General features: G+C 39.9%; 1 protein-coding gene across 1 annotated transcript in view; it reads right to left on the bottom strand.

The window, feature by feature from the left end:
- Nucleotides 1-15,138, bottom strand: part of map4k5 (mitogen-activated protein kinase kinase kinase kinase 5) — a 192,339-nt gene that overhangs the window by 44,732 nt on the left and 132,469 nt on the right. Inside the window, exons 14-15 of the mRNA XM_043697612.2 lie at nucleotides 10,417-10,475; nucleotides 4,353-4,414 (exon numbers count right to left, since the gene is read on the bottom strand). Coding sequence (XP_043553547.1) covers nucleotides 4,353-4,414; nucleotides 10,417-10,475 — 121 coding nt within the window. The remainder of the gene's footprint in view (nucleotides 1-4,352; nucleotides 4,415-10,416; nucleotides 10,476-15,138) is intronic.

A 15,138-nucleotide genomic window follows, 5' to 3' on the forward strand; every position in this document is an offset into this window, starting at 1 on the left:
AGGCAAATGAGCCGATTGAAATTTGAAGGTACGATGTTATGGGTTTTGCAGACACCTGGATGCAAGGAGATCAGGACTTGGAACTAAATATCCAAGCATACACATCCTATCACAAGGACAGTCAGATGGGAAGAGAGAGCAGGATTGCTATGTTAGTAAGAAATGAAATGAAATTAATAGCAATAAGCAATATAGGCGGCACGGTGGCACAGTGGTTTGCACTGCTGCCTCACAGCGCCTGAGATCCGGGTTCAATTCCCGCCTCAGGCGACTGACTGTGTGGAGTTTGCACGTTCTCCCCGTGTCTGCGTGGGTTTCCTCCGGGTGCTCCGGTTTCCTCCCACAGTCCAAAAGATGTGCAGGGTCAGGTGAATTGGCCATGCTAAATTGCCCGTAGTGTTAGGTAAGGGGTAAATGTAGGGGTATGGGTGGGTTTCGCTTCGGCGGGTCGGTGTGGACTTGTTGGGCCGAAGGGCCTGTTTCCACACTGTAATGTAATCTAATCCAAAAAAAAGTGATATAGAGTCACAAGGTTCAGAATCTGAGAGAGTGGAGCTAAAAAAAAACACGAAGGAAAAAAAGACCCTGATGGGAATTGTGTACAGGTCTCCTAGCAGTTGTCAGGATGGGAGTAAGAAAATAAATCCGTATATAGAAAATACATGCAAGAAAGGCACTATTACAATAATCATGGGAGGACGTCAATATGCAGGTGGACATAGAAAATCAGGTTGGTAGCAGATCTCAAGACAAGAAATTTGTGGAAAATTACGGTCTTTTTGAAGCAGTTTGTAGTACAGCCTATTCTGGATTCAGTGACATGTAATGTGGCAGATTTAATTAGGGAGCTGAAGGTAAAGGAACCCTAGGAGGCAGTGACCATAGCATGATAGAATTCACCCTGCAGTGTGCAAGGAACTTTTCCAAAGGAATAAAAAAAGCTTTGATATCTTTCTCATGTGGCAATACTTTTACATATTTGTATACATCCCTATCTGTACAGGTTTTTCCTGCACCATTACATCAAACAGGGGGCCAGCTAACTGAACCTCAGCTCCTTCATCTTTCACTTTCTTGCTGTAACTTATGGCAGTACGATCTTGTTACCACATAGTCTGGAAAAATTCCAGGGTATTTTTCTTTTAGCTTCTCAGTTCCTTTTGTTTTCCTTTGGCTTTCCCACCACAAGGGGCGTCACTCCCACCTCAGATTCTGTTAGGTCACTGCCAAAAACAAACTGTATTCCTGGAACTGACACTCTGTCAATCACTTCCACTGTAACTTCCCCAGTCTTGATTTGGCTCTCTAACCTGATTTTACACAGGGGAATGCTAAATCTCTGTCCATTTATTCCACAAATTATCATCCTCTCATCTAACAGAGTGCAAATACTTTCATTTCTTACTATTTAGACTGACCAGATCCCGTATCTCTTAAAATTAAAACTTCTTTCCCTTCTCTTCCTGTTCTTCTTGAGTAAACTTTATACTCAGAGGGGAAGTCTTTACAGAGATCGGGCACTAACTTGATACCCAGCCCCTGCCGAGGCTGTGCATTCTCCAGCAGAAACTGGGCAGAGTTGATTGGAAGGGGCACCTAGCAGAGAAGACAGTGGAGCAGCAATGGAAGGAGTTTCCAGGATAATTTGACACAACAGAAATTCATACATAATAGAACGATCTGGATACATTTTCATGTATACCACACTGAGCAGATTTGAATTTACGAAGTTCAGTTCCCTCATCCTGACTGTTCTGGAATGTGAATGCTTCATTACCCTTACAAGCTAGGAAAACGGGAGAGCGTGAGAGCGAGCGGACAGATGCTGGTGGAAAGATTAACTCTTTGTGGCCTCATTTGAGTGAACATTGGCTTGACATGGATTGAATGTTTGTGTGTTGTTCCCTGGAGCTCGAGATCGGTGAATGTTATGAATTTAATTTGAATTCTGGGAATCTAAGATGATTTTAAAAGAAAAAGCTATTTTGTAGGACAATGATCCTGGACATGTTAGTTGAGCAGGGTTACCTCATGACCTTTCCCACATAATTTAGACTAGTCCCTCGTTATGATGTACTGTTAAAAGGGAAGATTATCTAGCCAAAGCAATTGGCCATTTGGGCCTAGCTTGATCAAGGTTTGCACGTAGCTTAATTAGTCAAGCGTACTCAGACCGGTCAATGAGTTTCTCTTCCTCTGCAAACATTTGCCATTTTATTGCTGCTTATCTGATTAAGGACATGTGGCATTTTTGTAATTTTAATACCAATTTCTGTATAAAGACAGCTTGTTGGCTGCAATAAGGGGAGTAGCCGGAGAGAGCTTTTAGGGTAAGAGCTGGCGCTGCTTCCCAACTAATGGTTTTAGAACCGTAGTTCATACCTGGCTTGTAGGTATCTACGTTATAGTGTAACATTGATGCTATTGGTAAATAAAAGGTAATAATTTAAACTAAACTGTCTGTAAGAGTTTTATATTCCAGACTACCACAGATTACAATCTCTGGGACAAACCAAGACAGGCTTACAGGTCAAGTCTATCAGGGATTCCCTGAATTGTCTTGAATAGATACTTTAACAAAATCAATTAGAATTTTGACAAAGGCCTTTGACAAAGTGCTGCACAGGAAGCGGCATGCAGCAAAATAAGATGAGCTCATGGCATTGGAGGCAAGATATTGGCATGGGTAGAGATTTAGTTGATTGGCAAGGATAAAGGGGACTTTTTCAAGATGGCAGTTCGTGACCAGTGGAGTTCTATTGGGGTCAGCGTTGGGACCACAATTATTCATGTTACACAGTTAACTATCTGGACAAAGGAACTGAGGGCATTGTTGCTAAGTTTGCTGATGACACAAAGATAACTGAAGGGACAGGTAATGTTGAGAATACAGGGAGGCTGCACAAGACATGCTAGGCAAGTGGGCAAAGAAATTGCAGATGAAATACAACATGGGAAAGTGTGAGATTATGCACTTTGGTTGGAAGAATAGTGGCACAGACTATTTTCTAAGTGGAGAAGCACAAAAGAAACTGGAGTTCTATTTCAGGATTCTCTTAGGATTAACATGCAGGTTTAGTTGGCGGTTAGGAAGGCAAATGCAATGTTAGCATTATTTCAAGACAGCTAGAATACAACAGCAGAAATGCACTGCTGAGGCTGTATGAGGCTCTGCTCAGGCTGCATTTGGAATATTGTGAGCAGGTTTGGGCTCCGTATCGAAGGAAGGTAGTGCTGGTGTTGAACAGGTCAAGAGGAGATTTACAAGAATCATCTTAGGATGAAGAGCTTGACATAAGGTGCAGTTCAGGACTTACAGAATACTGAGTGGTCTGAATAGAGTGGGCGTGAAGATGTTTCCACAAGGAGGAGAGACTAGGACTTGAGGGCACAGCCTCGGAGTGAAGGGACGACCATTCAGAATGGAGATAAGGAATTTCTTCAGCCATAGGGTGGTTAATCTGTGGAATTCATTATCACGAGGGCTGTGGAGGCCAAATCATTGAGTGTACTTAAGACAGAGATAGATATGTTCTTGATTAGTAAGGGGATGAAGGGTTACAGCGGGTACGCAATAGAATGGGTTGAGAAACATATCAGCCATGATCGATTGACAGAACAGACTCGATGAGCTGAGTGGCATTATGAAAGTTGCCACAAATTGTTCAACTGTGTAAAATATAACTTCAAGATGACATTCAAATCTTTTGTGAACTGATTCACCTTTTAATCTAAATTAGGTGCATCAACTCTCATGCTATCCTTCTGCTTCTAAATAATTGTATTGTAATAAGCCTTATCAATTTTAACTTCAATATAATGACTATTTAATTAGTATTGTCTGACAAAATGAATATGAAAGCACTTGAGCATTGAACACATGTCAGGTGTCTTACATAGTACGTAAGGAATAATCGTTAGACCTATGGCATGCTATCCCAGTCATGGAATACTGAAGTTGCAAGTCTTGATTTGTCAAAAATGAGGTCTGATTACAGAAACAAAAAATGCTCCACTGTGAAGACAACTTTAAAAACGATTGTGTAATAAATCAACACAACTTTAACCGTAACCTTTCATTAACACTGCTGAATGGCATCCTTGTACACGGTTGGCCTAGCTGATAACAACTTCACGCTGACAGTAAAAAGCCAGTAATAGTGTGCAAATTATTTTCCAGCTTTTCTCATGAATTTTATCATAAAAATTAACATTTTCTTGTTTCAATGTGCATTTTTAGACTTCGCCACACTAAACATTTGTACACAACGATCAACTAATGAGCCACAGCTCTCTCAAGGAATATTATTCATCCTCCCAGAATAAGGATATTTGAAGTGTCATTTACTTACTTGTTTCCTCCATCTGCAAATGAGGTCCAGGATGAGCCAAATACTGTTTCTTTGGTTACCTCCTGTGCAACACATTTAACAGAAATTTCTTAACAGGTTTGTACAGCATTGCAATCTGAAAAACACACTTGTAAAATAAATGTTGACAGGGATTGATCAAGTCTTGCACATTCCTGTTATCAACATTAGATAATCAAAATTACAGTTGAAAATAAACAATTTATCTGATATATAGGGACAGAGGATAACCATGATAATCTAAGGATTAAGATTCAATAGGACCTTCTTAAACAATAAAGTACTCAATATTTGGTTTTCCAAGCCTAAACATTAAATTAAACAAACAATTTAAGCAATTTTCTCAAGCTGCTTTTCATGTTATTCATCAACTGTTCTATGGAAACTTGAGTAATAAATTCACTACTCGCTATGGCTGAATTGTTACTTTTTTATCCAAACAAACTACAATAAATTTCAATTTGGGTATTCCTAAAACAGATCACATCTATAGTTTAATACACTCATGTTAAAAATCCCAAATGACCAAACTCTGAAGGAAAGTAAATAAAACCAGTCAATAGTTGACAATTATTCATGCTGAAGGTTTTCTTTTCAAGGAAGCACCACATATGGCCTCAAAGATCATTAAAAAATTTTATGGTCTTCTATAAAAACATCTCTGAACAGGTGGACTAGAAAATACCTGTAAACTAGGAGCAAGATTAGGCCAGTAACACAAGCTGCTCTACCACACAGTAAGAGCCTAGCAGATCCAATTTGGCCTCAAATGCAATTCTTTCCACCCACAGTAACGTTAGAATCTTGACGAAGAGATTCAATCTACCTTGACCTTAAAAATATTCAAAGACTGCCTTCATTGACTCCTCCCAAAGAAAGTTGGAAGGACTCATGATCCTGTGGGGAATGGAATATATGTGGTAGACCACTTAGAATAGAGAGGAGGAAAAAATTCTTCACCCAGAGAGTGAACAACCTGTGGAATTTGCTATCACAAAAAGCAGCTGAAGCCAAAACATTGTATGATTTCAAGGAGTTGGATATGGCACTTGGCGCAAAATGGATCAAAGATTATAGGGAAAAGGTAGGGACAGGTGCTACAACATGGCAGTTAACCCTTCTGTTAATTAAACCAAGCACTCAGAAAAGCTTGCCTCACCTCGTAATCTGTTAAAGTGTGAGTGACAGAGAACTCCCAAGTTCCACTATTTAAAAAAAATCAATTTATTCGTTAACTCTAAAAGTGAACATTAAACAACAACTATTCATAACTCTAAGCCCACCTTTCTTTTAACTGCTTATTACCTGCCTCCAACTCTATTACAACATGCTGTTCCAATAAGACACTTACTAAAATTACATCAAGGCAGTACAGTGGCTCCGTGGTTAGCACTGCTGCTTCACAGCGCCTGGGACCCAGGTTCGATTCCAGCCTTGAGCGACTGTTTGTGTTGAGTGTGCACATTCTCCCCATGTCTGCATGGGTTTCCTCCGGGTGTTCCGGTTTCCTCCCAGTCTAAAAATGTGCAGGTTAGGTGAATTGGCCATGTTAAATTGCCCATAGTGTCCAGAGATGTTTAGGTTAGTTGCATTAGTCAGGGGTAAATATAGGATAATAAAGAATGGGTCTGGGTGGGTTACTCTTCAGAGGGTTGGTGTGGACTTGTTGGACCAAAGGGCCTGTTTCCACACTGTAGGGATTCTAAGTTTCTAACTTAATTTCAAAACCACATAGCGACTGTTGTCTTTGGTGTCTGTCTTTCTTCTTATGGCTGAAGATCCCCCTGGGTGATCGTCTTTCTTTTTTACTGCAAAAATGTTTAACATGAAAAGGTACCTTTGATAGAGAGTGTTTCTCTCAATGGCAGTTGCTCTGCCTCCAATTTTCAAAAAAACCTGCATATTTATATCCCCAACATCAGATCGTCTCATTGGTTGGCAAAATAATAAATTCAAACTCAATTGGGGTTTAGTATCTTGGGGCAAAATTTAAACTGATTTGATAACAATTTGAATTTAACCAAACAGCAGCCAACCTCAGGGTATCCATTTCACAGCCAAATGCTATATATTTTCAAATTTTCCAGTACACTCAGATAGCCATCTAGTCATCACAGGTGCTTGCAATCTCTCAGTTCAGAACACCATTCACTCTCTCAAAGGTATAGTACACACCTTCAACTTCATAACACAGACTATAGAGTTGGATGATAAGCCATGATTATAATGAATAAAGTGGACTCAAAGGGCCGAATGGCCAAAACATGCTCCTATTTTGTAGGTTTCATCTGTATCTGTGAAAGGCCCCTTATTTTACAACTGTGTCCCCAAGTTTGAGTCTCTCCCATAACAGGAAATAGCCTTTCAGCATACACCCTGTAAAGTTCTCTCAGGCTTTTGTATGACTCAATGAGATCACCTCATATGCTTAAATCCCAATTGATAGAGACCCAACCTCACACTCATGGCAGTTACGTCAGTCACGTGAAACCTTCCTGAACTGCTTCTTATGCATTTGAATTTTAAAATAAGGAGACCAAAACTGTACAGCACTCCAATGTGGCCTTATCAATGCCTTTACAACTACCAAAACATCCTTAATTATACATTATTTCCTCCTTGCAATAAATGACAACATTCCAATTATTTTCTTGATCATTGCTGAATCAGCATATTAACTTTTTGTGATTCATGTACTTGGGAGTTTTAATTTTTTTTCTATTTAAATAAAATGCTGCTCTTACATTGTCCCTGCCAAAGTTGGCTTGTTTACTTTTTCCTCCTTCCTTCATCTGTCATTTTTCAAATTTCTGCTCACTTTCACAATCCACTGACATTCATTGCAAATCCCTTGTGTTCCCTTCCCATTTTGTGTCATCAGTAAATTTAGTAATCATACATTTGATTTCTTCATCCAAGTCATTAACTTAAATTAGTTAATAGTTGACCGTCTCACACTGACCCTGGTAGTGCCTGACTTGGTACAGCTTGACAACCCGAAAATTGACTCATTTCTGAATATCATTTCATGTTAATATCTAATTCTCCATCCAGCCTGTTGTATTAGTTGCTACACCATGCTTTTCATTTGCAAAGTAATCTTTGGAGTGGCACCTTGTCTGGAAGTCCAACTACAGCATATCCACAGATTTTCCTTTACCCACATTGCTGGTTATTTCCTCAAAAAATCTCCACTGATTTTCCTTTCACAAAGTCATGCTGGCTCTGTACAACGGCATTTGTTATATCCTCTAAGAGGTTCCCGTATTGTCATAAAATACATGTCAAATTAACTGTAGTTTTCCTCTTTGTTATGATCCCCTACCACTTTTTTTGAATAGAGCAGTCACCTTTGTTACTTTGTAGTCTGATGAAGTCTTTCCATAATCTAGGAGATTTTGGAAATCTAAAACCGTTTCATCACCCATTTTTTTCAAGACCTTAGGATGAAGTCAATCAGGACCTGGGGATTATAGCTTTAGTTCAATACCACTAAAACGTTCAAGGTGATCCACACTGTAAGATGGAGTCACTCTACACTTGTTGAGAAATGTTAGTGAGTGAACAAGAATCTATACTCCTCCATCCATTGACTTTAACTTGGGCTTTAAACTCCAATCGGATATTCTTGCCACTGCTTGGAGTCGTGCTACCATAATATTTTCCAACTGCAGAATTTATAATGCAATGGTGAAACTGTGATTTACTAAGCATAAGGCAGGGGAGGGGGGTAGAAAGAAATCCTGCATACGTGCATCTACCAAACACAAAATAACTATTTCGAGAACAAAGACTGGGGAAAAAATAAATTGCATGATCTACAGATAATCTGTGTGTTAGATAATGAGGTTCTCTGCTGTTAAAGGAGAAGATTTGAGTGCAACTGTCTACAAAACAAGCATTTGAGATTTAGCCCCGATTCAAAGAATCATGACCCAACACTGGACAACCTCCATATCATGTCCACTGTTTTTCCAGGAGCTTCAAAACTTAGCAGTTTGAACAACTTTGTGGAACAAAAGGGAATTCCCTACATATAGTTTGCTAAAATAATTAATATCCTGTTGAATGGAATGTGCTTCAAGACATCACATATATTGTTACAAATTAATGGGCAGTTCACAAGTTTGTAGTATGTTTCGTACCCCTAGAACATAGAACATAGAACAATACAGCACAGAACAGGCCCTTCGGCCCACGACATTGTGCCGAACATGTGTCCTAGCTTAAGCACCCATCAATGTACCTATCCAATTGCCGCTTAAAGGTCACCAAAGATTCTGACTCTACCACTCCCACAGGCAGCGCATTCCATGTCCCCACCACTCTCTGGGTAAAGAACCCACCCCTGACATCTCCCCTATACCTTCCACCCTTCACCTTAAATTTATGTCCCCTTGTAACACTCTGTTGTACCCAGGGAAAAAGTTTCTGTCTACTCTATCTATTCCTCTGATCATCTTATAAACCTCTATCAAGTCACCCCTCATCCTTCGCCGTTCCAACGAGAAAAGGCCTAGCACTCTCAACCTATCCTCGTACGACCTATTCTCCATTCCAGGCAACATCCTGGTAAATCTTCTCTGCACCCTCTCCAAAGCTTCCACCTCTTTCCTAAAGTGAGGTGACCAGAACTGCACACAGTACTCCAAATGTGGCCTAACCAAAGTCCTGTACAGTTGCAACATCACTTCACGACTCTTGAATTCAATCCCTCTGCTAATGAACTCTAATACACCATAAGCCTTCTTACAAGCTCTATCCACCTGAGTGGCAACTTTCAAAGTTCTATGAACATAGACCCCAAGACCCCTATCACATCTAAATTCAGTGGGAAAGCTAGCCTTGGCTGATGTGTGCAATGTGCATCAGATTTCAACTTATGGCATATTGCAGAATGGAAACTTTACCCATTTAACAAAGCATGGCAACTTCTGCATGATAATTTACAAGCTAATGTTTCTACAATTATGGCAAAATAAGAGAGAAGAATTTGGCTAGTACTACCATGGCCAGTCAGAAATCTACAAGAATTTTATGAAAGGTTTATGATTTTAATGGACTGATTAATGCTTTTGAATCAGCTTCCCATGTTCAAAATAAAAAAGAGTTGCTATTTTATTTATTTTGACTAAATTAATACTTTTGCTAAAATAGCTGGTTCAGCCAATGAACTAAACCTGGTGGCCAAAGGGCTATGAAGGCTTAATTTTTAAAGGTTAGGAATGAGGTCCCAGAGAAACAGTGTAATCCTTTTGGATCATCTGTAAGGGCATATTCTGATTGCATAACACAAGCTTACATTTAGACAAGAATCAAACTAAATTTGCCACAACTTAGTGGAAGTCCTGGCACTGCAGGTTTTATGGATGAGGATAAAGCAGTAAATGTTTCCCATCTGAAATTCAGAGAACCTGATTCTTACGTAAGATCTTGATCCAATGGATGCATGCCCATGGGTCAACTGTCAAAATTTTAGATTGGATAGATGAATGGCTTATAAAGGTAAAGATGTGTTATGCACAAGACCACAGACCTTCACAGAACTATCTCCAGTAAATCGATATGTTCCCTAAATAAGGGACCAAAATGTTCATAGTTCTCCAGAACTGGTCTCACCAGTACTTTGTATAGTTGCAGTAAGACTTACCTACTGTAAAACTCCAGTCCTCTTGAAATAAGAGCCATCATTGTATTGGTCATCCTGATTACCTGTTGTACCTGCGTGCTAGCTTTGTGTTTTGTGCATAAGTACTCCCAAGTTCCTTTATGTTGCAGTTTGCTGTAGTTTCTCTCCATTTAAATAATATCCTGTTCTTTGATCTCCATTCCAAAGTGAACAACTTCACATTTTCCAAAGAGAACAATGTTTTTAAATTTTTACAATGCTGGGGATTTCTTTTTTTTTTAAATGTAGGATTCCTTTCCACAACTTGTGCAAAATCGCAAGCAATGTTTAATGTTCCTACACCAATTTAGCAATTATTTTCAAAGAGATTAAATTAATTGTCTTTTTAAGTAGTTAAAGGATGAAGTTCACACTTACCATTTCACAGTGAGCCTCAGTTTCTTTTCTTAATGGAGGTTCAAACTGAATTTTGTCAACTGCAAAATAATTACTAAAATTAGCTCCAAGGATAATAACAACGAAGACAACTAAAGTCAGAAGCTGCAACATGTGTGGGAGAGTGAGAATGAACACCAACTAGCCACAAAAAGACATGACCCACTCTCACTGGTATCCTTACATACAGATGAGGAAGAACACCACTTCAACTGAGACAACACATCCACCCTAGGACAAGCCAAACTAACATGCATGAGAAGTCCTAGAAGCACGGCATTCCAATCGGAACTCTATCAACATACACATAGACTTGGACCCTATTTACCATTCTCTAAGAAAAAGAACAGGAAACGATGCCACCAACCCAAGGAAACCTAAACACATGAATACAAAATGGGTCATGAACACGAGTACTTCACCAGAGGCTCATTGATGATGTTACCTAGTATGGTGATGAAATATCTGAAAACAAACCTTCCAGCTCACTGAGCAAACTTACACCCTTAGTTATTTCGATCAGGTTTCTGCCTTGTCAAAGAACTGAAAAAGCACTTCTCAAACTCATCAATGACATCCAATGCAAGTATGAGCATGACAAACTATATTTCTGCATCCTTCATTATCCACAGAGAAGCTTTGATGTGATTAACCTTCCTCCTTCCTCCAGGCTTCTCTGTTGTCATCTAGCTAGAGGGACTGCACTTGCATTGTCCTGCTATTCTCACCTGTTCTGCAATTACCAGATTTTCAGTGACTAAAAATTCTCTTTCATCTCCCAAAACATTACTTTGCTATTTTTCTGCCCTTATTTCTCATTGTAATGCACTTGGTCACATGACCCAGGAACATATCAAGTTCATATGTCGGGTGGTAACACCCAGCCTAGTGGCAACACATCTCTTTCAAATTCTCTAACATCTGATTTGATACACTGCTTGTCAGACAGCTGGTAGTGGGTAACTCAGAATTTCTTAAAGACAAAATCTTCAGTCCTCACATAAGCTCCATTTCTTAGTCAGTGACCCCACTCTTCTCCAAGGCAACTGAGTTTAAAAGAGGCCAGTTGCAATGTTGGTGCCCTGCCTGATCCCAAGAGACCAAAATCTAAGATTGTACAGTGTGTTTAAATGGGAAAAAAAAGCTGTCACCACTTGTTAGAAAATAGGTTTGGACACTTATTAAACACTAAAAAGTTTTAATTTTCACTGGTTCAGTGTATAATTCTGAGATTTAGATTCCCAGTGTGTCAGGCAAATGCAGACTTTTCACCCCAAAAACCCAAGTTCCTGTGGTTAACAAGTTAATCAGAGCTGTTACTGTTTTATTCTGGAGAAGCTTGAACTGCAATTATCAAAACAAAGAACTTTTCACAAAGTAGGGATAATATTCTAATTTGATGTACTATACAAATCTGGATAAGTTAAACTGTTTGAAGTAGTATTTATCTACATTAAGCATCAATTACTTTGCTATTGATGCATGGATTTTAGTAAGGCATTTGATAAGGTTCCCCATGGTAGGCTTATGCGGAAAGTCAGGAGGCATGGGATAGAGGGAAATTTGGCCAATTGGATAGAAAACTGGCTAACCGGTCGAAGGCAGAGAGTGGTGGTAGATGGTAAATATTCAGCCTGGAGCCCAGTTACAAGTGGAGTTCCGCAGGGATCAGTTCTGGGTCCTCTGCTGTTTGTAATTTTTATTAATGACTTAGATGAGGGAGTCGAAGGGTGGGTCAGTAAATTTGCAGATGATACGAAGATAGGTGGAGTTGTGGACAGTGAGGAGGGCTGTTGTCGGCTGCAGAGGGACTTAGATATGATGCAGAGCTGGGCTGAGGAGTGGCAGATGGAGTTCAACCCTGCCAAGTGTGAGGTTGTCCATTTTGGAAGAACAAATAAGAATGCGGAATACAGGGTTAATGGTAGGGTTCTTAGTCAGGTGGAGGAACAGAGGGATCTTGGGGTCTATGTACATAGATCTTTGAAGGTTGCCACTCAGGTGGATAGAGTTTGTAAGAAGGCCTATGGAGTATTATCGTTCATTAGCAGAGGGATTGAATTCAAGAGTCGTGAAGTGATGTTGCAGCTGTACAGGACTTTGGTTAGGCCACAGTTGGAGTACTGTGTGCAGTTCTGGTCGCCTCACTTTAGGAAAGATGTGGAAGCTTTGGAGAGGGTGCAGAGAAGATTTACCAGGATGTTGCCTGGAATGGAGAGGAAGTCGTACGAGGATAGGTTGAGAGTTCTCGGCCTTTTCTCGTTGGAACGGCGAAGGATGAGGGGTGACTTGATAGAGGTTTATAAGATGATCAGAGGAATAGATAGAGTAGACAGTCAGAAACTTTTTCCCCGGGTACAACAGAGTGTTACAAGGGGACATAAATTTAAGGTGAAGGGTGGAAGGTATAGGGGAGATGTCAGGGGTGGGTTCTTTACCCAGAGAGTGGTGGGGGCATGGAATGCGCTGCCCGTGGGAGTGGTAGAGTCGGAATCATTGGCGACCTTTAAGCGGTATTTGGATAGGTACATGGATGGGTACTTAATCTAGGTTAGAAGTTCGGCACAACATCGTGGGCCGAAGGGCCTGTTCTGTGTTGTATTGTTCTATGTTCTATGTTCTAATTAGCTATTACAATTCCTAAATGATAAATGGAACACAAAACATCACAAAATTATAAATATGCTAGATTCTGCTACATCCATCATACCAAACATCAGAAGCCTCTTCAAGCGCAGCTACAAAAATGCACATTGACTTAACTTTCAGACGACACTTTGTAGCAGAATCTTCCATCAATAATTAACATTATCCATATAGGCAACATCCACTCGCCTACCCTCAAACAACTCAATGAAATTTGAGACAAAACATCCCCAACACAAAGCCACACTGACTATCCCTAATAAATCCATTCTTTTCCAAATGTGAGTGAATTCTGTCCCTAAAGAATCTTCTCCAATAATTTCCATAATACTGATCGAAGGCTCACCAGCCTATAATTTCCTTAGACTATTCCTGTTGCTCTACTGAAACAAAGGAACAACACTGGCCATTCTTCAGTCTTCAATCTTGACAGATCTTTGTATTCTTTATAGCCACAGACAAGGCTCCAGAAATCTGCTTCCTAGCCTCCCTCAGTATCCTGGAATAGATCCTCTCAAAAGTTAACAAAAATAGAAAATAGAAAATAGAAATTTAAGACTGAGCCAGGAAATTATCTAGTATGACATTAAGATTGCCTAATAAGTAGTTTCAGGCATTTATGAATTACATTTCAGATTGCCATCAGCACAAAATGAACAACACTCCTTCCCAAGAGTATTTAAGTTACTTTGTGAAAAGAAATGTTGCTGTGAGCCCATTTAAAGTAATTTTTCCCTCAAAGCTAGAATAAATGAACAAGTTACCAAAACCTTGTGTGAAGGAACAGGATAGTAAAGCAAAATAAGTAAAGCTTACTAACAATACCAATCAGCAACTAATTTTAGCTACAATCTAACAACTCCCCATTCAATTCCCAGGTTTTTAACATTTGAGCTGTGGTCAAATTAACAATTTTCCAAAGACCGAGTTACCGTTCTTTAAAACTGAAACCACTGCAAAATGTACAATGTCAAGAGGTTTTAATTATTCAGTTAAGTTTCCAACAAAAAAAAACCTTATATCAAGATTGTTTATCGATACTGAAAGATACAGCATGTACTTGTGATGCCACTGTTTAAAAAGGAAGGTAGACAAAAGATGGGGAATTATAGACCAGTTACCTTAACCTCTGTAGTGGGGGAAGATACTTGGAGTCTATTACCAAGGAAGAAATAGCAAGGCATCTTGATAGAAGTTGTCCCACTAGGCAGATGCAGCTTGAATTATGAAGGGCAGGCCATTCTTAACAAATAGTTTGGAATTCTATGAAAACATTACGAGCAAGGTGGGCAATGGGCACCCAGTGGATGTGGTGTGCCTAGGTTTCCAAAAGGCCTTCGACAAAGTGCTGCATAAGGAGCTGCTACGTAAGATAAAGATGCATGACATTAGAAGTATTAGCATGGATAGAGGATTGGTTGACTAAGGAAGCAAAGAGTGGGGATAAAAGAGTGCTATTCTGGTTGACAATCAGTAACTAGCGGTGTGCCGCAGGGATCAGTGTTGGGACCGCAATTATTCACAATTTATATAGATGACTTGGAGTTGAGGACCACACGTAGTGTGTCAAAGTTTGCAGATGACACTCAGATGAGCTGCAGAGCAAAGTATACAGAGGGCTGTGACACTTTGCAGAGGAACACAGATACTTTAAGTGAGTGGGCAAAAGTCTGGCAGATGGAATACCATGTTGATGAATGTGAAGTCATCCACTTTCGTAGGAGTAACAGTAAAAAGGATTATTGCTTGAATGGTAATAAGCTGCAGCATGCTTCTATGCAGAGGGACTAGGGTGTTCTTGCGCATGAATCACAGAGGGTTGGTCTGCAGATACTACAAGTAATTAGGAAAGCAAATGGAACTTTGTCCTTCATTGCTAAAGGGATTGAGTTTAAAAGCAGGGAGGTTATGGTGCAGCTGTACAGGGTCCCGGTGAGGCCACACCTGGAATACTGTATGTAGTTTGGGTTGCCTTACTTGAGAAAGGATGTACTGGACCTATAGGGGGTGCAGAGGAGGTTCACTAGGTTGATTCCAGGATTGAAGGGATCGGCTTAG

Source organism: Chiloscyllium plagiosum, unplaced genomic scaffold (assembly GCF_037043375.1).
Source record: "Chiloscyllium plagiosum isolate Xiang-an unplaced genomic scaffold, Cpla_swu_hap1 HiC_scaffold_8, whole genome shotgun sequence".
In the NCBI taxonomy this organism is placed as follows: Eukaryota; Metazoa; Chordata; class Chondrichthyes; order Orectolobiformes; family Hemiscylliidae; genus Chiloscyllium; species Chiloscyllium plagiosum.